General features: G+C 46.5%; 1 protein-coding gene across 9 annotated transcripts in view; it reads left to right on the top strand.

Annotated features, from left to right (window-relative positions):
• Positions 1 to 21,754, top strand: part of LOC121557935 (RNA-binding protein Musashi homolog 2-like) — a 260,272-nt gene that overhangs the window by 188,980 nt on the left and 49,538 nt on the right. For all 9 annotated transcript variants that reach the window (XM_041871414.2, XM_041871432.2, XM_041871424.2 and 6 more), the window contains exons 8-9: positions 182 to 264; positions 18,668 to 18,782. In XM_041871414.2, the coding sequence (XP_041727348.2) occupies positions 182 to 264; positions 18,668 to 18,782 (198 nt within the window). The remainder of the gene's footprint in view (positions 1 to 181; positions 265 to 18,667; positions 18,783 to 21,754) is intronic.

The raw sequence follows: 21,754 nt of genomic DNA, 5'->3' as shown, positions 1-21,754 counted from the left end.
AGCTAAATTCAGGGGACTACTTTTCATATGTTGCCTGTTTTGCAAATAGAAGTTGTTCTATAAATCTTGATTATGACCAATGCTTTATTCTTTCCTCCCCTTTTCCTCCTTTTTCATTCTCTCTTTCTCTCTCCGTCCCCCACTTCCTGTCATTCTCTCTACTTCTCTGTCCTCCCTGCAGGTTTCGGCTTTGTAACTTTCGAGGTTGAGGACGTTGTGGAGAAAGTATGCGAGATCCACTTTCATGAAATCAATAATAAAATGGTGAGTGGCTCTCGCTTTTCAAAACGGCGGACGGTGCTGGCTGGATTAATATTATATTTTCTCTTTAGCAGAGCGGTAACAATGGCAGGCATCACACACACACACATATACACACATATACACACACACATATACACACATATACACACACAGGTTTTTAGGGCTATGGAGTCAGTGGTGTGCACTGTGCACTGATGACCACACACCATGAAATTGTATGTGTGAGCCGTTCCTGGCAGAAGGGCAAAACAACCTGTCCCTACCTCACGCAAAACCACCCTGCAAATCAGGGTGGAACAGCTATCCATGTCTGAAAGCTGGTGGCATTATTGAAAAAAACAACATCAGTCCAGGCTGTTCCCAATGCCACACCTGATGCCAGACCTGATGCCAGACCTGATGCCACACCTGATGCCAGACCTGGTGTTGGTGTTTATTCTTAATCTTCAGTAGTGGCAGTGTGTTTCCAGGAGATTGGTCTCGGGTCATGGTCAATGGCCAGTTGACCAGGTGGTGGTGGGGAGAGGCTGTGAGCAGGCTGGCTGAGGCCCAGGACGGTGAGGCCATGGTGGGCAGAGAGGAGGAGGGTGGTGGTGGTGAAGCCTGGGTGTAGCGTTAGCCTGCGCTAGTTGCCTTGTGACTCATGCAGCCTGCTGTGGCTCAGACAGTGTAGTGCAGCAGCGTAGGGGGAGCTTATCAGACCCTGCATGGCTCCATATCCTGGCCTGCCGTGCACTGACAACTATCCCTCCATAGTCAACACTACTACTCTACACTACTCCCCCTCCTTAGTCAACACTACCACTACTACACTACTCCCCCTCCTTAGTAGGCTGGGCACATTACATTTTTAACAACGCTTTTTTTGGATAAAAACTAGTTCATTGCATCCGCCGTGGAGCCCAGTTTCATAATATTACCATATGTCCCAGCTGCTTGTCGTAGTTTTGAAGTAATCACGAAAAAGCAGGTCTTATGTTAGGGCATTTTTCACCCTGCCAGCTCCTATTAGTTCTATTGAGCATCGTGGCACCAACTCGCCTTCAGAATGTTCTATTCCCAGCCCATTGTTCTACGTCACAATGCCTGCTTCGCTATTGTTGGCAATGAGACCTGCCCACGCTGGTAGTTAAAACGTCAACAACAACAACAAATGACTCATGGAACTCTGAGGTCGTCTCATTGTTTTCTATAGGGGAAATATAGGTATGTCTGTCTATTTCACAAAATATCTCGAATGTGTATATTTAGATTTTTTCAAGTCGGGCACCATTTTAATCATGAGAATCTCATCTTTGTAATTATTTAAGTCTGGGCAGCGAGCTCAGTTGTCATCAATTGCTAGCCCCAAAATACTTTTTGCTCTTGGAACCCTGAGCTTCACCCATTGTTTTCCTATGGAGAAGCATGCCAGTCTATTTCCAAATATCTCTCAATGTGTATATTTTGATTTTTTTTCAAGTTGGACAACATTTTTATCAGGAGAATCTCCTCTTTGTAAACACTAGACCAGATATAGTCAGAAGTTTACATTTTTTCCGTACTTCCTCATTACGCAGACATAAGCACAGTTGACACCATCGAGGTGCGGATGTTTACTTTCTACACAAGTTTTTTTTTTTTTTCAGTTTCGTCCTTAGAACAGATTGTAGTGGTAATATGAAAAGGGATAAATTTTTTCGTGCCATTTAGGCTAAATGGAATTCTAAGCAACATTCCAGTCAAAATAAGCTCTGCGAACGTTCGATTCAATTCATTTGCTATGGGCTCACGCTGGTGTTCCAAGTCAACCAACGTTATATTGCAGTTTTTCAGCCTTGGGTGAATTTTGACACGTTCAATTGTCCAGCCTATCCTTAGTCAACACTACCACTTCTACACTACTCTACCTCCTTAGTCAACACTACCACTTCTATACTACTCCCCCTCCTTAGTCAACACTACAACTCTACACTACTCCCCCTCCTTAGTCAACACTACTACTCTACACTACTCTCCCTCCTTAGTCAACACTACCACTTCTACACTACTCCCCCTCCTTAGTCAACACTACCACTTCTACACTATACTACTCTCCCTCCTTAGTCAACACTACCACTTCTACACTATACTACTCCCCCTCCTTAGTCAACACTACCACTTCTACACTACACTACTCCCCCTCCTTAGTCAACACTACCACTTCTACACTATACTACTCTCCCTCCTTAGTCAACACTACCACTTCTACACTACTGTCCCTCCTTAGTCAACACTACCACTTCTACACTACTGTCCCTCCTTAGTCAACACTACAGCTTCTACACCACACTACTCCCCCTCCTTAGTCAACACTACCGCTTCTACACTACACTACTGTCCCTCCTTAGTCAACACTACCACTTATACACTACTCCCCCACCTTAGTCAACACTACCACTTCTACACTACACTACTCTCCCTCCTTAGTCAACACTACCACTTCTACACTACACTACTCTCCCTCCTTAGTCAACACTACTACTTCTACACTACTCCCCCTCCTTAGTCAACACTACCACTTCTACACTGCTCTCCCTCCTTAGTCAACACTACCACTTCTATACTACTCCCCCTACCACTTCTACACTACTCTCCCTCCTTAGTCAACACTTCCACTTCTACACTACTCCCCCTCCTTAGTCAACACTACCACTTCTACACTACTCCCCCTTCTTAGTCAACACTTCCACTTCTACACTACTCTCCCTCCTTAGTCAACACTTCCACTTCTACACTACTCTCCCTCCTTAGTCAACACTACCACTTCTACACTACTCTCCCTCCTTAGTCAACACTACCACTTCTACACTACTCTCCCTCCTTAGTCAACACTACCACTTCTACACTACACTACTGTCCCTCCTTAGTCAACACTACCACTTCTACACTACACTACTCCCCCTCCTTAGTCAACACTACCACTTCTACACTACACTACTCTCCCTCCTTAGTCAACACTACTACTTCTACACTACTCCCCCTCCTTAGTCAACACTACCACTTCTACACTACACTACTCTCGCTCCTTAGTCAACACTACCACTTCTACACTGCTCTCCCTCCTTAGTCAACACTACCACTTCTACACTACTCCCCCTCCTTAGTCAACACTACCACTTCTACACTACTCCCCCTTCTTAGTCAACACTTCCACTTCTACACTACTCTCCCTCCTTAGTCAACACTACCACTTCTATACTACTCTCCCTCCTTAGTCAACACTACCACTTCTACACTACTCTCCCTCCTTAGTCAACACTACCACTTCTACACTACTCCCCCTCCTTAGTCAACACTACCACTTCTACACTACTCCCCCTTCTTAGTCAACACTACCACTTCTACACTACTCTCCCTCCTTAGTCAACACTACCACTTCTACACTACTCCCCCTCCTTAGTCAACACTACCACTTCTACACTACTCCCCCTTCTTAGTCAACACTTCCACTTCTACACTACTCTCCCTCCTTAGTCAACACTACCACTTCTACACTACTCCCCCTCCTTAGTCAACACTACCACTTCTACACTACTCGCCCTCCTTAGTCAACACTACCACTTCTACACTACTCCCCCTCCTTAGTCAACACTACCACTTCTACACTACTCCCCCTCCACCAGCCTGCACTGGGCCTAACACCGTTATGAATGTGACAACTGAGATCAAATACTTTATTTAATACTTCCCCTCCTCCATAGTGCTACACACACACACACACACACACACACACACACACACACACACACACACACACACAGACACACACACACAGACACACACACACACACACACACACACACAGACACACACACACGGTGGTGAAGTCACAACTGCCACCTCTGTGTCAACACTTCCCATCCATTAAACCTTTAACCCCCAGAGATGATGAGATCATTCTGGTGATTCAGTCAGCAGGGCCAGGCAGACTTCCACCCAGTGACTCACCCTACACCCATCACTATACCACTGTAGCCATTAGTCCACTAATCTCTTCCCCCACCACCCACCACTGTAGCCAGTAGTCCACTAGTCTCTTCCCCCACCACCCACCACTGTAGCCAGTAGTCTCTTCCCCCACCACCCACCACTGTAGCCAGTAGTCCACTAGTCTCTTCCCCCACCACCCGCCGCTGTAGCCAATAGTCCACTAGTCTCTTCCCCCACCACCCACCACTGTAGCCAGTAGTCCACTAGTCTCTTCCCCCACCACCCGCCGCTGTAGCCAATAGTCCACTAGTCTCTTCCCCCACCACCCACCACTGTAGCCAGTAGTCCACTAGTCTCTTCCCCCACCACCCGCCGCTGTAGCCAATAGTCCACTAGTCTCTTCCCCCACCACCCACCACTGTAGCCAGTAGTCCACTAGTCTCTTCCCCCACCACCCGCCGCTGTAGCCAATAGTCCACTAGTCTCTTCCCCCACCACTGTAGCCAGTAGTCCACTAGTCTCTTCCTCCACCACCCACCACTGTAGCCAGTAGTCCACTAGTCTCTTCCTCCACCACCCACCACTGTAGCCAGTAGTCCACTAGTCTCTTCCTCCACCACTGTAGCCAGTAGTCCACTAGTCTCTTCCTCCACCCCTGTAGCCAGTAGTCCACTAGTCTCTTCCTCCACCACTGTAGCCAGTAGTCCACTAGTCTCTTCCTCCACCACTGTAGCCAGTAGTCCACTAGTCTCTTCCCCCACCACTGTAGCCAGTAGTCCACTAGTCTCTTTGTCCACCACTGTCGCCAGTAGTCCACTAGTCTCTTCCTCCACTACTGTAGCAAGTAGTCCACTAGTCTCTTCCTCCACCACTGTAGCCAGTAGTCCACTAGTCTCTTCCTCCACCACTGTAGCCAGTAGTCCACTAGTCTCTTCCTCCACCACTGTAGCCAATAGTCCACTAGTCTCTTCCTCCACCACTGTAGCCAGTAGTCCACTAGTCTCTTCCTCCACCACTGTAGCCAGTAGTCCACTAGTCTCTTCCCCCACCACTGTAGCCAATAGTCCACTAGTCTCTTCCTCCACCACTGTAGCCAGTAGTCCACTAGTCTCTTCCCCCACCACTGTAGCCAGTAGTCCACTAGTCTCTTCCTCCACCACTGTAGCCAGTAGTCCACTAGTCTCTTCCTCCACCACTGTAGCCAGTAGTCCACTAGTCTCTTCCTCCACCACTGTAGCCAATAGTCCACTAGTCTCTTCCCCCACCACTGTAGCCAGTAGTCCACTACTCTCTTCCTCCACCACTGTAGCCAGTAGTCCACTAGTCTCTTCCCCCACCACTGTAGCCAGTAGTCCACTAGTCTCTTCCTCCACCACTGTAGCCAGTAGTCCACTAGTCTCTTCCCCCACCACTGTAGCCAGTAGTCCACTCGTCTCTTCCCCCACCACTGTAGCCAGTAGTCCACTAGTCTCTTCCTCCACCACTGTAGTCAGTAGTCCACTAGTCTCTTCCCCCACCACTGTAGCCAGTAGTCCACTAGCCTCTTCCTCCACCACTGTAGCCAGTAGGCCACTAGTCTCTTCCTCCACCACTGTAGCCAGTAGTCCACTAGTCTCTTCCCCCACCACTGTAGCCAGTAGTCCACTAGTCTCTTCCTCCACCACTGTAGCCAGTAGTCCACTAGTCTCTTCCTCCACCACTGTAGCCAGTAGTCCACTAGTCTCTTCCTCCACCACTGTAGCCAATAGTCCACTAGTCTCTTCCCCCACCACTGTAGCCAGTAGTCCACTACTCTCTTCCTCCACCACTGTAGCCAGTAGTCCACTAGTCTCTTCCCCCACCACTGTAGCCAGTAGTCCACTAGTCTCTTCCTCCACCACTGTAGCCAGTAGTCCACTAGTCTCTTCCTCCACCACTGTAGCCAGTAGTCCACTAGTCTCTTCCCCCACCACTGTAGCCAGTAGTCCACTTGTCTCTTCCTCCACCACTGTTGCCAGTAGTCCACTAGTCTCTTCCTCCACTGTGAATTGTGTCTGGGGGTGGAACACCATGAGTCTGGCCAGCGAGACTACAGATATAGGATCTTAATTAGACCTGTTTTTCACAGCAGGAAAATAATCCTGCAGCAACAGGAAATGTGAATTATTGTATGGATTAGAATTAATGAACATTTTTGTAGGGGTTGATAAATGTTTAGTTAGGTCAAATCAAGTCTGATTTTTTAAAGTGGAAATTACAAACTTTAGAAGCCTTTTTAAACCTTGAACAACAGGGTGATGAAGTTAATAACCTACATATGTAGTAGTTCACTGACACCCAGTCTCAGCCCCCCAGACACACAAACAGATGCGACCTACAGACAGACAATCAGACAGACACAGCATCCGTCCAACCACAGATCCAGCACAGATATTGACTTTCACATGATAGTGCATCAAATGCTCTCATTGTTCAGGGAACACCAAGCTCCAAGCTGTGATTTCTTTATTTTGTCGATCTCTCTCTTCTCAGCCGAGCCCCACGTTGCCCATCGACTGGCTGCATTAAATTGTGCTACGGGGGAATTGCATGCATTGTTAGCATCCGTAGGGGAGGTTAAAAAAGAGAGAGGGATGAGAAAAAGGGATATTTCCAACCCCGGCCTCCATCAGTATTATAGCTCCTGTCTCCATATAATGATACCTCTGTTTGTGGGGCTTCCTGGTTGCTGATTGGAGGAGCAGCTGGGAAATAAACGACTGAGAGAAGGTATGAAAAGAGGGATGAAGTGGAAGAATGTTTTGTGTGTGAAAAAGAGGTGTTGGATGGAGTCCCGCATCCTCTTTTTCTTCCCTCTCCTAATTTCGGATGTTGTTTTCAGAGTTTCTCTTTGCCAAAAGGATCAAAGCGACCTCGGAGGCATCGTCTGCTAGCAGCCTGCGCATTTGTGTGTGTGTGTGCGTGTGTGTGTATGTACGTGCATGTGTATTTGACTAGCTAATATTCCGCTATAACATTTTAGTGATTACGTTGTAAATGGCAGTAGTAATGCACTCTTGGAAGTGTCCACCAGGCCGTAGACCTCGTGTGAGAGATGCTTTATAGCCACCATTTCACAAACACCATCTGTGCCCCCTTAACCCTCAGCTTTTAAGAGGGAAGAGGGCCATCTCAGTCTCCATCTCTACTTCCTGTGTGGAACTAGCAGGGCAGATCCAGGCAGCGTCTCCTCTCCTAGTGAGTGGTTCTGACTGGGACTTACAGGGCTCTGCATAAAGAGATGATTTCACCAGGCATCAGTGGCTCAGTGCCACTATAGGGGTGAGGGTCTACTGTCAGAGTGCCAGCCGCCCTGGGCCGAACCTGTTTGATACCCACTCTGGGTAGACATAGAAAGCCATGAAACATTCAGTAGACTCTTCTCCTCTCACAGTGACTCTGAGAAAGAGAGAGAGAGAGAGAGAGAAAGACTTTCTCCAAAACTGGGGATCAGGTTTGACTGAATACCTGAATGTGTGTCAGTCTGTGTCAGCCTAGACAGTCTCACACTCCTCTCACACTCTCCCCAAATCGCTCCATACAATACCAGGCCTCATTCCCACCATTTGTCTTGCCTCCCCCTTCTCTATTTTTGAAACTTTACAGTTTTTAATAGATGCTTTGTCCGGTAGTACTCACTAAGCGTTGCTGCTTTACTGTGCTGTGACGGTAGAATATAGCTGTTTGACTGGAGTGTTGGGCGCTCAATAAAGCCGCCCCGCCACTCAGGAGAGTGTTTAAAGGCCTGGTTGGGGCAGATTGGGACGTGCAGCTGTTGGCTGTTGGACACACGTAGTAGAGTCGATTTATCCTGGCCTGGGATAAACCCTCCACCAGGGACTACTGTAGCAGTGCTCTTTCTTAGATTCACAAATTAGGTAATTATACCATATCCTTTCTCCCAATGGACCAGAACTGGATGTGAGACTAGAGGTGAGGGCTGTATGTTAACTGTCGGTACAGTGATGCCCATTCTTACACCGCCCTCACAGATGTCAACATTTAACTGCTTTGGTTTCAGTGATTGACCAAACTCAGCCTTGGGTATGAAAGGACCTCACTCTCCCCTCTACTGGTGTCTCTGTGCTGTCTGCACCGCCAGCTAACACCCCCCCAGACCTGTAGACCTGCTGCATGTGCCCAGGCAATACTGCCATCCCTCTCCATAATCACCCATGCCCCCCATGCTGCCCCCTATGCTGCCCCCATGTAGCCCCCCTGCCAGTACAGACGTACCCTGGCTCATTCCCGTCACGTCGCACCCTCTTCCCTCCAGCCCCCTGCCTGCCCCCGGAGGCCCCCTGCGCTAGCCTGCCACGGCGCTAATCCATTAGCATGTATGATAAGTGCCTAGCATGTTGGCGGGCCAATTTAGAGGCTGGCTCCGCCATGCTGGGGCTCTGCAATATCATTGGGAGATAATCTACCGCTGTGAGGGAGAAAGTGGCAGCTCGGGGCGTGCAGAAAATCACTCTTATTTTCTTCTCCCTCTCTTCTCTTCCCTCCTTCTGGCTGTTAACACCACCTCTTCTTCTGATGACACTGAGAACATGCCGGAAACACGCAAGGGAGGGAGGGAAGTGTGTGTTTGTGTATGTGTGTGTGTGTCAGAGGAGAAAGGGCCAATGCAGAGGAGACATGACATGATTCTATGAGTGTGTCCATAGTTCAACCCATTTAATCTCATTAGGTGACATCATGTTATGTTGATTCTTCCAATCTCTCTCTGTGTGGATTTACTCAGCTCTCTCTGTCCAGGAGGAGTTAGTGTACAGCTAAGACTCTCTCTCTCTCTCTCTGTCTCTCTCTCTTTCTCTCTCTCTCTCTCTCTTTGTCTCTCTCTCTCTCTCTGTCTCTCTCTCTCTCTCTCTCTCTCTCTCTCTCTCTCTCTCTCTCTCTCTCTCTCTCTCTCTCTCTCTCTGTCTCTCTCTCTGTCTCTCTCTGTCTCTCTCTCTCTCTCTCTCTTTCTCTCTCTCTCTCTCTCTCTGTCTCTCTCTCTCTCTCTCTCTCTCTCTCTCTGTCTCTCTCTCTCTCTCTCTCTCTCTCTCTCTCTGTCTCTCTCTCTCTCTCTCTCTCTCTCTCTCTCTCTCTGTCTCTCTCTCTGTCTCTCTCTCTCTGTCTCTCTCTCTCTCTCTCTCTCTGTCTCTCTCTCTTTCTCTCTCTCTCTGTCTCTCTCTCTCTCTCTCTCTCTCTCTCTCTCTCTCTCTCTCTCTCTCTCTCTTCTCTCTCTCTGTCTCTCTCTCTCTGTCTCTCTCTCTCTGTCTCTCTCTCTCTCTCTCTCTCTCTCTCTCTCTCTCTCTCTCTCTCTCTCTCTCTCTCTCTCTCTCTCTCTCTCTCTCTCTCTCTCTGTCTCTCTCTGTCTCTCTCTCTCTCTCTCTCTCTCTCTCTGTCTCTCTCTCTGCCTGACTGCCTGCTTGCCCGCCTGTCTTTGTGTTTACACACGGGAGCACTTCAGTATTTTAAGAGTAGGTTAAGCTAACGGAGGTGAATTGTAATATTTGAAAGATTACAGTAATTTGGCCAATTGTAATGGAGAATGCCATTTCCAAAGTGCTCTTTAAGACCAGAAATGTCACAACAGAGAAGGGGAGAGAATCCAGTTCTTAGAAAGGGGGAATGAAATGGCATGGTAAAGCTAACAGGGTTTTATGGCCTCTTAACTGAAGTTGATGTAACACATAAAGAAAGGAAAGCAGTAAAGTGGAAGGGAGAGATGAGGCTGGAGCTCCTTCTACCTCGCTTCACCCTGAGAGACCCCACTGTAATCTATAGCCAGGACACACACACACTGCCTGATGAAGAGCCCAACAACACACACACATGCAATGCAGGTACGCACACACACACACAATATTTTGTATTTGCTCTAGAGTGCTTTCCTCTCGCAAGCTCCACAGTGAAAATAGATGTTCTGTTTTGGAAGCATAAATAGCCTCTGACAGCATTTCTGGGTTTCTTTTCTCTGCTGATATAGATTTGTGTGTCAGGCAAAATAGCTATAAGTGTATTAATAATGTACAGGGGCTCCCCATGTCTCCCATGTAATTTAATTCAATTTGCCATGAATTATGTCTGTGTTAAGTTTAGGGTTCTGCCGTCGGGCAACAGAGCAGATTTCTCTTTCTTCCTCACTCTCTCTCAACCCTCCCTCCCTCCACAAATATGATAGAACAGTTTGTTTGTGACTTTTTCCCATGGTGGGGGAGATGGTTGGAGGGGTGTGAGTGGTCGTAATGGCTGTGCTGTGCTGCTAGGTATCGGGATACAGAGACAGAGAAAGGCCTGAGATCTCTGTGGTAAAACAGGCATTTCACTGCTTACATGTAGTATGTACATAAAATGAGTGGTTTACTGTACTGTAATGTCTTTAAAAGGACTTTAATGTCCTTTTATTGCCCTGCTCAGATAATAATAGTCAAAACAGGCCATCTGATGTGACCACTCTGATGACCTGTTCTCAACAGACTAGAGCCCTCCTTCCCTGTTGTCATGTTTGCCTCTGTTATGTTGATGTGCTGGTTTTGGGTTTAGGGGAAAGTGTATTTCGTTCTCCTGCCTGGAGTGACTGTACTGTTGTGTTGAGGGATGAGTCACTTTGCCAGCCAGGCACTGCACTCTGCAGCATTGCAGTTCTGAGGAGGAAGACAGGGGAAGAAGAGATGTGAGAATGAATCAGTTTTGTGAATGAGGCAACTTCTCTCCTCTTTTTCTCTCCCTCACATCGCGCTCGGTCTGTCTGTCTGTCTGTCGGTCCGTCCGTCCGTGTGTGTGTGTGTCTCTCTCTCTCTCTCTCTCTCTCTCTCTCTCTCTCTCTCTCTCTCTCTGTTATCAGGCCTGTCAGAGGAAGTGCCTGCTCTTAAATGTGCTCGAGGGAGCAAAATTTGCCTCTAAAGAAGGTTGGTTCCACGCATTATGGCAGTCAGGGAAAGTGACAGTGTTCTTTCTGGACTGGATCGTTCTAAAAGAGAGAAAGTGCTGATGATCAGTTTCCACCTCTGTCACTTTTAGAAAGTTATACTTTTACATAGTAGATATGAAGATGGCTGTGATTCTGACTAATATGAGCTGGAATATTGTCAACATATTGTGGGCATCTATGTGGGCAAGTGGCACTTACCAACAGTAAAACATGATTGCTATTCAGTAATTGTTTCCTCCTAGAGTAATTGTTCTTTAGTCGTTTTTTTTCTTCTTAACTGTAGTCTATCACACAATCCTGAGGCTGCACTTTCACATTGTCACAACAGGGAGGTTATTGGTGTTAAAAGAGCTTGTTAACATTAAAAGCGTTAATGCGGAAAAGCTCATGCAGACGGGAGGAGTGGAGGAGGAGTAGGGTGTTCTCTAATTACCCCCCCAGAAGGAGACTGGCAGGTAGCATCTGCCCCCACAGCTCCCTGCCCTTCACAGATCCCTGCCCTCTGGTCCTGGGTGGACCTGTCAATCAAACCACTCTGACAGAGGTGTGTGTGTGCAGAGATGCTCTACTCACAATAATGTCACACTCTCACTAGTCATTATGGATAGATTAGGTAAATGGATGCTTGTATAAATGCTTGTATGAATTAATTAAACATTTTGATTGGAGGAATTCAAAAGTTGATTCTTACAGCACAAGAAGAATGTTCTGTATTGCGCTGAAAACGTCTGGAAAGGGATCTAGTTTCGACAAATCATCCGACCTGCTTCTGTGTGTCATCTCTGCGATTGATTATTTTATTTCATGATGACTACTGGACATTTGTTTAAAGTTTACAGACAGATAAACTTAGAGGTAAACTTAGAAAACCACAGACTCAAAAACCACTATATCCTCTCTCCTCCCTCTCTCCTCCCCCATCTTTCTCCACTGCACTGCCCTGACAAGAGTGCCAGGCAGCCCTCCACCTAGGGCTGTGGCAGTCATGAAATTTCATCAGCTGGTGATTGTCAAGCAAATAATTGACCATTAATTAACATAAGCACATTTAGCATCTCCAGGCTTCCACGCATTGCCTACAAGCCACTGATGCAGACCTTTGGAACATCTACATACAAAAAATTAATAGAATAAATCCATGTAATATAGACTACAACATCACAATAAATCCATTATTTATTTTAGACAGGTCTAAAGAAACATTATATGAAGAAAATGTAGTCTATTTCAGAAGAACATAATAGCATACTCTGAGTTGTCCTTATTTTAGGCCCTGATCTGGCTATGCCAAATGGCTGTGGGCTACACTAGTTCATTTAGCAGACAGAATTTGCTTAGAATTCTGTGGCATTATTTTATATGATTTTATAGTATGAAGAATACAATTGAACATAGCTGAATAAAATAGAAAGGATATTTTCTCCAAATGATTTGAGGGAGTGCGCACATGCGGCTATTCTGTGTTGAGCGTTTAACAAAGAAACAGGTACTCCTATATGCTTAATTTAGAGTTATTTATGTAACTGTAGTTGTGATACAAACGTTGGGCTATATGTTTAGATTATTAATACATTCTAAGGCTGCATGATGCTACTCTAATGATGATTTGAAAAAAGTTGCATCCAAGACATGAGCTCTGCTTAGTTTTTTTTTGCGCAGGCTGCACATACTTCATCAGTATCTCATTCATAATTTGACAAGCATTTGAGAATGCCTCGAAGTTCCCGGCGGCATCCCCTTTGTGTGGCCGTAATGCCACCTTAAAAAATCCATGCCTTTTGCAGCCAGTGCATCTACTATCCCCCATAGTACAAAAGCTGACATATTCTGTGCCAGAAATAAATATTTCAAACATAGTCTGGGACAGTTGTGGGATGCGATACATCCCAAATGAATACAACCCTAGCATCCAAAAACATTTTTACACAATGAGGCTGACGCATCAGATCAGAAGGTTTAGCTTAAAATGTTGATAAACTATTAGGCTATTTCTTCACATTATAAGCGCAGCGATGCGCACACGGCAGTTGGCTATAAGCACGAATGTTCCATTAGTGGGAAAACACTATACTCAAAAGTGACCACAAATACGATTATGCATGTAATGCTTTTATTATAAAGGCGCATTTTTATGGTGAAAATGATCTTCCCTAAACTTGAAACTCACAAGCTGCGTATGTATGCCAGTTAGGCACTGCACCAATTGTAAAGCGGATGAATGGGCTTAATTTTAAGAAGTTATTTGACCACTTTAGTTGTGATACAAACCGTAGATATATAGGCCTACGGGCTAAAAGGCATGCGTTTCCTGCCTTACTGCACACAACCTGGGCATCATTCACAAGTGATAATATATCATTGACAACGTGAAAGGCTAATATTGTCACCCATCAGACTATTCTTGATTTAATCTAGTCTTTACATATACTAAATCATATATGTGTGAAATTTGTTTTGATTTAGAATGGGCCATTATCATGCACTTGTCGGAACAGGGGCAGGGGAAAAACATACATGTCATCTATGCACTTAAATAGCAAATGGAGGACGCTTTTCCCGTGGTTCATTTTCATACCAGCCAGGTAGGCTATACTCCTGTTGTAAAGAGAAGCAATGTGCTTAATATTAGGAAAGTAGAGAAATAATTATAGTAGGCCTAGCCTATAGAAAGCTGATGGGATCCTCCTCTTTTTAATAGAGGCCATCACTCTGTATTCTCACGCAATTGCATAGCCTATAGAAATGTTGTGCAACATGAACTCATGGGCTCTCATGAAGTGTTTTGATTAGAGTTTTGATTACATTTGCATTGATGTCAGAGTGATTAGAGGGACAATAGAGTGCTGAGTACCAGGCAGTTAGCAAGTTTGGTAGGCTACTAATGACCATCAGCAGCATCAGAGCTTGGAGAAGCCTAATTGCCGTGACTAAATGGTCACGTGGAATTTGACTGCCTTCATGACTCGTGACCACTGGTGTGGTGGTAATACGGTCACTGTAACAGCCCCACCTCCACCCCCTCACCACCTTACTCCCCCACACCATTAGCCCAGGCCCCCTTCATATTTTCATTAAAAGCTGAAGGACCTCATCAGCACTCGTTGAAACCTGAGCCATCCATGTAATTAGTTAAGTAATAACAGGGAAGCGCTCGTCAGGCCTCTTAACTAACGGGCCCTGGCCCCACCGCTCCGTTTGCCCACTAAGCCCGCACCTCTCTTCACCCACCTGATGGTGATATAATTATAGACAGCCACATCCCCTCTGTTTTAGGACCAATGTGTTTAATTAAAGAGGATGAAGGTTAGCATGGCCTCTAGCATAGCTTCTGTCTGCTCTGGCTTTGTTTTGTTTTGTTTACAATGTATTGATTGAAGGCTAATGACGATACTGGCATAGCCATTGAAACAAATCAATTGACCTTAATAACACAATGGCCTTGGTGTGTTCTAGGATGCTTTTGATAGCTCTAGCATAAAAGCAATAAGTGTTATGTTAGGAGGATGGAATGTCAGTCAGCACAGCGGTTTGTGTGTGTGTGTGTAGAGATGGGGGGTGCAAATATGAATGGCAGCACAAGCGGTGGAGGTGTGTGTGTGTGTTGAGGAGGTAATAGTGCCCTGGGGTGGAAGCGGTTGTGTGATGAGAACCAGACGAGAGAGAGAGAGACAGAGAGGGAGACAGAGAGACAGACAAAGCGTGGAGACGGAGAGAGATGAGAACATTTGGCAAACTTTACCTGGAGACGCAGCAGCCCTGCTCACTTCAGCAAACAAACAGACAGACATAAAACAACAAGCTAATTTCAGCTGGTGGGGGGGGGGGGACGCTAGGATCCCCCTTCTGTTCTTCATTTAGCCCAAAATGAAAGATGTGAGGTTAGATGGCCTTCTAGGTGCTCCACCAGATGGCGCTACTCTGAAAGCCCTGTGTGAGATGGGGTCAACACTTCCATATTCCTTTCATGTATTTCAGTGCCTATGTATTGTACTGTACTGTATGTTCATCTCAAGTACAGGAAGACGATTTTTCACGTATGAATGATGTGTGTCTTGTTGTCTGTCCTGAAACCTCTGACACTTGCCATATTCCTTGAATGTATTCAATGTCAAATCAAATCAAATCAAATTGTATTGGCCACATGCGCCAAATACAACAGGTGCAGACATTACAGTGAAATGCTTACTTACAGCCCTTAACCAACAGTGCATTTATTTTTAATAAAAAAGTAAAATAAAACAACAACAAAAAAGTGTTGAGAAAAAAAGAGCAGAAGTAAAATAAAATAACAGTAGGGAGGCTATATATACAGGGGGGTACCGGTGCAGAGTCAATGTGCGGGGGCACCGGCTAGTTGAGGTAGTTGAAGTAATATGTACATGTGGGTAGAGTTAAAGTGACTATGCATAAATAATTAACAGAGTAGCAGCAGCGTATAAAGATGGGGTGGGGGGGCAGTGCAAATAGTCCGGGTAGCCATGATTAGCTGTTCAGGAGTCTTATGGCTTGGGGGTAGAAGCTGTTGAGAAGTCTTTTGGACCTAGACTTGGCACTCCGGTACCGCTTGCCGTGCGGTAGCAGAGAGAATAGTCTATGACTAGGGTGGCTGGAGTCTTTGACAATTTTGAGGGCCTTCCTTTGACACCGCCTGGTATAGAGGTCCTGGATGGCAGGAAGCTTAGCCCCAGTGATGTACTGGGCCGTACGCACTACCCTCTGTAGTGTCTTGCGGTCAGAGGCCAAGCAGTTGCCATACCAGGCGGTGATGCAACCAGTCAGGATGCTCTCGATGGTGCAGCTGTATAATTTTTTGAGGATCTGAGGACCCATGCCGAATCTTTTCAGTCTCCTGAGGGGGAATAGGCTTTGTCGTGCCCTCTTCACGACTGTCTTGGTGTGTTTGGACCATGATAGTTCGTTGGTTATGTGGACACCAAGGAACTTGAAGCTCTCAACCTGTTCCACTACAGCCCCGTCGATGAGAATGGGGGCGTGCTCAGTCCTCTTTTTTTTCCCTGTAGTCCACAATCATCTCCATTGTCTTGGTCACGTTGAGGGAGAGGTTGTTATCCTGGCACCACACGGCCAGGTCTCTGACCTCCCTCCCTATAGGCTGTCTCATCATTGTCGGTGATCAGGCCTACCACTGTTGTGTCGTCTGCAAACTTAATGATGGTGTTGGAGTCGTGCCTGGCCATGCAGTCATGGGTGAACAGGGAGTACAGGAGGGGACTGAGCACGCACCCCTGAGGGCCCCCGTGTTGAGGATCAGTGTGGCAGATGTGTTGTTACCTACCCTTACCACCTGGGGGCGGCCCGTCAGGAAGTCCAGGATCCAGTTGCAGAGGGAGGTGTTTAGTCCCAGGATCCTTAGCTTAGTGATGAGCTTTGAGGGCACTATGGTGTTGAATGCTGAGCTGTAGTCAATGAATAGCATTCTCACATAGGTGTTCCTCTTGTCCAGGTGGGAAAGGGCAGTGTGGAGTGCAATAGAGATTGCATCATCTGTGGATCTGTTGGGGCGGTATGCAAATTGGAGTGGGTCTAGGGTTTCTGGGATAATGGTGTTGATGTGAGCCATGACCAGCCTTTCAAAGCACTTCATGGCTACAGACATCAGTGCTACGGGTCGGTAGTCATTTAGGCAGGTTATCTTAGTGTCCTTGGGCACGGGGACTATGGTGGTCTGCTTGAAACATGTTGGTATTACAGACTCAGTCAGGGACATGTTGAAAATGTCAGTGAAGACACTTGCCAGTTGTCAGCACATGCTCGGAGTACACGTCCTGGTAATCCGTCTGGCCCTGCGGCCTTGTGAATGTTGACCTGCTTAAAAGTCTTACTCACATCGGCTACGGAGAGCGTGATCACATAGTCATCCGGAACAGCTGGTGCTGTCATGCATGCTTCAGTGTTGCTTACCTCGAAGCGAGCATAGAAGTGGTTTAGCTCGTCTGGTAGGCTTGTGTCACTGGGAAGCTCGCGGCTGTGCTTCCCTTTGTAGTCTGTAATAGTTTTCAAGCCCTGCCACATCCGACGAGCGTCAGAGCCGGTGTAGTACGATTCAATCTTAGTCCTGTATTGACTCTTTGCCTGTTTGATGGTTCGTCAGAGGGCATAGCGCGATTTCTTATAAGCGTCCGGTTAGAGTCCCACTCCTTGAAAGCGGCAGCTCTACCCTTTAGCTCAGTGCGGATGTTTCCTGTAATCCATGGCTTCTGGTTGGGGTATGTACGTACGGTCACTGTGGGGACGACATCATCGATGCACTTATTGATGAAGCCAGTGACTGATGTGGTGTACTCCTCAATGCTATCTGAAGAATCCCAGAACATGTTCCAGTCTGTGCTAGCAAAACAGTCCTGTATCTTAGCATCTGCGTCATCTGACCACTTTTTTATTAACCGAGTCTCTGGTGCTTCCTGCTTTAGTTTTTGCTTATAAGCAGGAATCAGGAGGATAGAGTTATGGTCAGATTTGCCAAATGGAGGGCGAGGGAGAGCTTTTTATGCGTCTCTGTGTGTGGAGTAAAGGTGGTCTAGAGTTTTTTTCCTCTGGTTGCACATTTAACATGCTGGTAGAAATTAGGTAGAACGGATTTAAGTTTCCCTGCATTAAAGTCACCGGCCACTAGGAGCGCTGCCTCTGGATGAGCGTTTTCCTGTTGACTTATGGCCTTATACAGCTCATTCAGTGCAATCTTAATGCCAGCATTGGTTTGTGGTGGTAAATAGACAGCTATGAAAAATATAGATGAAAACTCTCTTGGTAAATAGTGTGGTCTACAGCTTATCATAAGATACTCTACCTCAGGCGAGCAAAACCTCGAGACTTCCTTAGTATTTGATTTTGTGCACCAGCTGTTGTTTACAAATATACACAGACCGCCACCCCTTGTCTTACCAGAGTCAGCCGTTCTATCTTGCCGATGTAGCGTATAGCCCGCTAGCTGTATGTTATCCATGTCGTCGTTCAGCCACGACTCGGTGAAACATAAGATATTACAGTTTTTAATGTCCCGTTGGTAGGATAACCGTAATCTTAGGTCATCCAATTTATTTTCCAATGATTGAAGATTGGCTAATAGGATTGATGGGAGCGGCAGTTTACTCGCTCGCCGTCGGATCCTTACAAGGCACCCTGACCTACGTCCACGATATCTCTGTCTCTTCCTCATGCGAATGACGGGGATTTGGGCCTTGTCGGGTGTCTGTAGGATATCCTTCGCGGCCGCCTCGTTGAAGAAAAATTATTCGTCCAATACGAGGTGAGTAATCGCTGTCCTGATATCCAGAAGCTCTTTTTGGTTATAAGAGACGATGGCAGAAACATTATGTACAAAATAAATTACAAATAACGCGGAAAATCACACATAATAGTTGGTTAGAGGGCTGTAAAACGGCAGCCATCTTCTCCGGCGCCGAAGTGATGTCTATCTATGTATTGTCTATGTTCATCCTGTGTACTGTGAGAGGCCTTGTCACTGATGTGCATCTGGTTGTGTCCTGTCCACAGGTAGAATGCAAGAAGGCCCAGCCCAAGGAGGTGATGTTCCCGCCGGGTACGCGAGGCAGGGCCAGGGGCCTGCCCTACACCATGGACGCCTTCATGCTGGGGATGGGCATGCTGAGTGAGTACACTTGGATTGGTGTAAGACATATTTTCTGAATGAATGGGGCCCTATGGTAATATTGACAAAACACAATATGGCAATTAGCAAAAGTAGCCCACCAACTTTTCCAAAGTGACCCTTCCAAGACTTTGACAGGCACTCTGACTGACACTGACTAGCTGTGTCTCCCTCCACCACTGACATGTCCTCTCACACTCTCTGATTCCAACACCAACACTAATCCAGATTGTGACTCAAATGTGCTAGTGATTTCAACCTGACACTGAGACACTCAGCTCCTACAAGTTCGCTGCCACTTACAAACATCAGCTAGACTAGAACTCATTCAAGGAAATGCTGCCAGCAATGGTCTGCTGGAGACTCTTCCGTCACCTTCCTCCCCCTTCACGACGACACAAAGACCCCTTCCCTCACAGCCGTTCACAAAGCATGTTCCCCCATTTTCTGTAGATTTGACAAGGAAAAGACAGGAAACAAGGATTTTGAGAAGGCTCCCCTACCCCGTTCTACCCCCCTTCTCCCTCTTTCCTCAGAGCTTCAGCCCAGCGTTAGTGACAAGTGATAATTACTGTTAGATTGATCGTCTGCTCAAAGTAACTGAAGCAAATAAATCGTTTGATGCTGGGTGCTGAATCCGAATGACGGCTAATGGAAGCTGCAGGATAGGTCGCCCTGCCCATAATTTGGCTTGTTGAAGCATCCTGATAGGGGCTTGCGTGAAATATTCTATTGATATTCAGACAGTCTCGTTACCACACCCACTGCCGCAAACCCCCATTCTCCCAGCCTCCAAATTCATCCAAGCAGGGCTATGCATTACAGAAGTAAATGAAGAGGAAAATTGAAGTAATGTTAAATTATAAATGTATGATTTCATCTGCCAGACCTCAAGATTGCTGAATAATAGGGTATGGATATCACAGGGTTTTTACTGTTGAGGGGATGAGAGGAGAGGAGGGCTTGTCTCCTACTATAGTTCATCTTCATCAACACCGTTCATCTTCATCAACACCATTCATTCTCCAACTACACCACCACAAACCTCTAGCTTCTGTTCCTGAAATCTGCTGGAGGCACCAAACTCTAACTGAGTTGTGTCAATTGCTCTACAGGTGGCTGTGTTATTGTCAATTCCCTGTCAACAGACATGTTTTAGAGCAGGGTTCTCCAACCCTGTTCCTGGAGAGCTATCCTCCTGTAGGTTTTCGCTCCAACTCTAATTTAGAGCACCTAATTCTAATAATTAGCTGGATGATAAGGTGAATCAGGTTAGTTACAACTGGGGTTGGAGTGAAAACCTACAGGAAGATAGCTCTCCAGGAACAGGGTTGGAGAGCCCTGTTTTCGAATAATATGAAGACGCTCCACAAGAATCTGGTGAACTTATTCAGATTTATCGCCTATCAACTTGGCCAAATGTGGAGCGAATGGGAAGAGTGCATAGAAGAGGAGAGGAGGAGGAGAGAAGTGTGAGTAGCAGTGAAGGAGAGGATGGAGAGAAGAGAGAGGGAGTATGAACTGAACTGCCAAGTTCTCTTCGACACTCCTTATCTAAATGAAATTGGAAAAGCAGGACAGCGAAACATTCCGTTCGCTAATTTGCATACAAAAATCAACAAGGCTTATTATTTAAGGAACCCTAATTCCTTACGTGCCTAAATCTCATTAACCCCCCCCTCTGTTCGCTTCTTTGTTTACCACACCTAATCGAGCCATTTATCTTTATTGCGTTAGGGCCTGCTTGTATGTTTGCTGAAATTATTACACATTTAAAGCCCTGCGCAGAGTGTGGCTTTACCAGATGCATAATTGATTTTAAAGTGAATCTGAACTGTTGAGCCTTAAAATAGGTACATTAGTATGCATATTAATGCATGGGCCCTGAGGCTCTGAGGCAGCCAGTGGGGCCAGATACAGTGACAGCTTTTATTTACTGAGGGTATACACAGAGAGATATGGAGGAGAGGAGAGGAGAGGAGAGAGGGAAGACGCGAGAGACTGAGGAGAGGAGCCCACCCCAGAGAAAATGTCTGACGAATAATTTCCTATCTGCTGTGTGTGTGTGTGCGTGCATTCATGCGTGCTGGCGGTCTTGTTGGCCGCTGCCTACTCCATGCCTCGTCTCGACAGCCAGCCCCCTCCCCCCCTCTCCTCTTCTCGATCCCCCTGTTTCCATGTTTCCATCCCCTCATGTTGAGCCTCTTGTCTGGATGTCTTTGTCTAGCCTCGCTCCGCCTCCTGGAGGAAAGCAGAAGCACACAGTGATGCTCTCACCTGCTAGTGTTAGGCACAGCGAAGTGCCGACACACACACACACACACTCTCTTCTCATATCAGCCCAACTCTATTGTTGTGCAAAGAGCTTGTTCAACCACCTGGAAAAAAATGTAATTGTTGCTTTCCAATATGCACAACAAGGATGTGATGACTGAGGAGTAAATGTGTGTAAATGTAAAGGGTGGAGCGTCTGTGTGTGTTAGTTTGATTATGCAGGCCTGTGTAGATGTGTTCTAGTGCATTCATATGGCTTTGTAATTCATAAGTAGCCTATCATATGCAGACAGCAGAGCTGAGGAGGAGAGAATTAAAGTGTGTGTGAGTGTATGTGTTACATCTGTATGTCTCTAGAGACAATGGAATATGACTAAGGGGGTGCGTGAGTGCCTGCAAATGTGTGTGTTAATGCCGGTTTCTGTGTGTGTTCGTGCAGACAACAGCAAGAACTGATAGACTGAGTTGAGGACAGACCTTGAGGCTGCATGACAGTTACCGGCTGACAAAATTTCATGACCGCCACAGCCCTAGCTGGGCTGTTGTTTGTTCTGCTGACGAGGCATGGCTACCCCCAACACACACACACACACACACACACACTCGAACCCTGAGTTGCTGGCTTGCCTCTGTGTTAATCCCCCACAGTCAATAGAGCCCCACCAAACACACACACATACACACTCTCTTTCTCCACA

Source organism: Coregonus clupeaformis, chromosome 5, assembly GCF_020615455.1.
Source record: "Coregonus clupeaformis isolate EN_2021a chromosome 5, ASM2061545v1, whole genome shotgun sequence".
NCBI classification, from domain to species: Eukaryota; Metazoa; Chordata; class Actinopteri; order Salmoniformes; family Salmonidae; genus Coregonus; species Coregonus clupeaformis.
The sequence above is the reverse complement of the archived record's forward strand: the minus strand, read 5'-3'. Positions and strand labels throughout refer to the sequence as shown.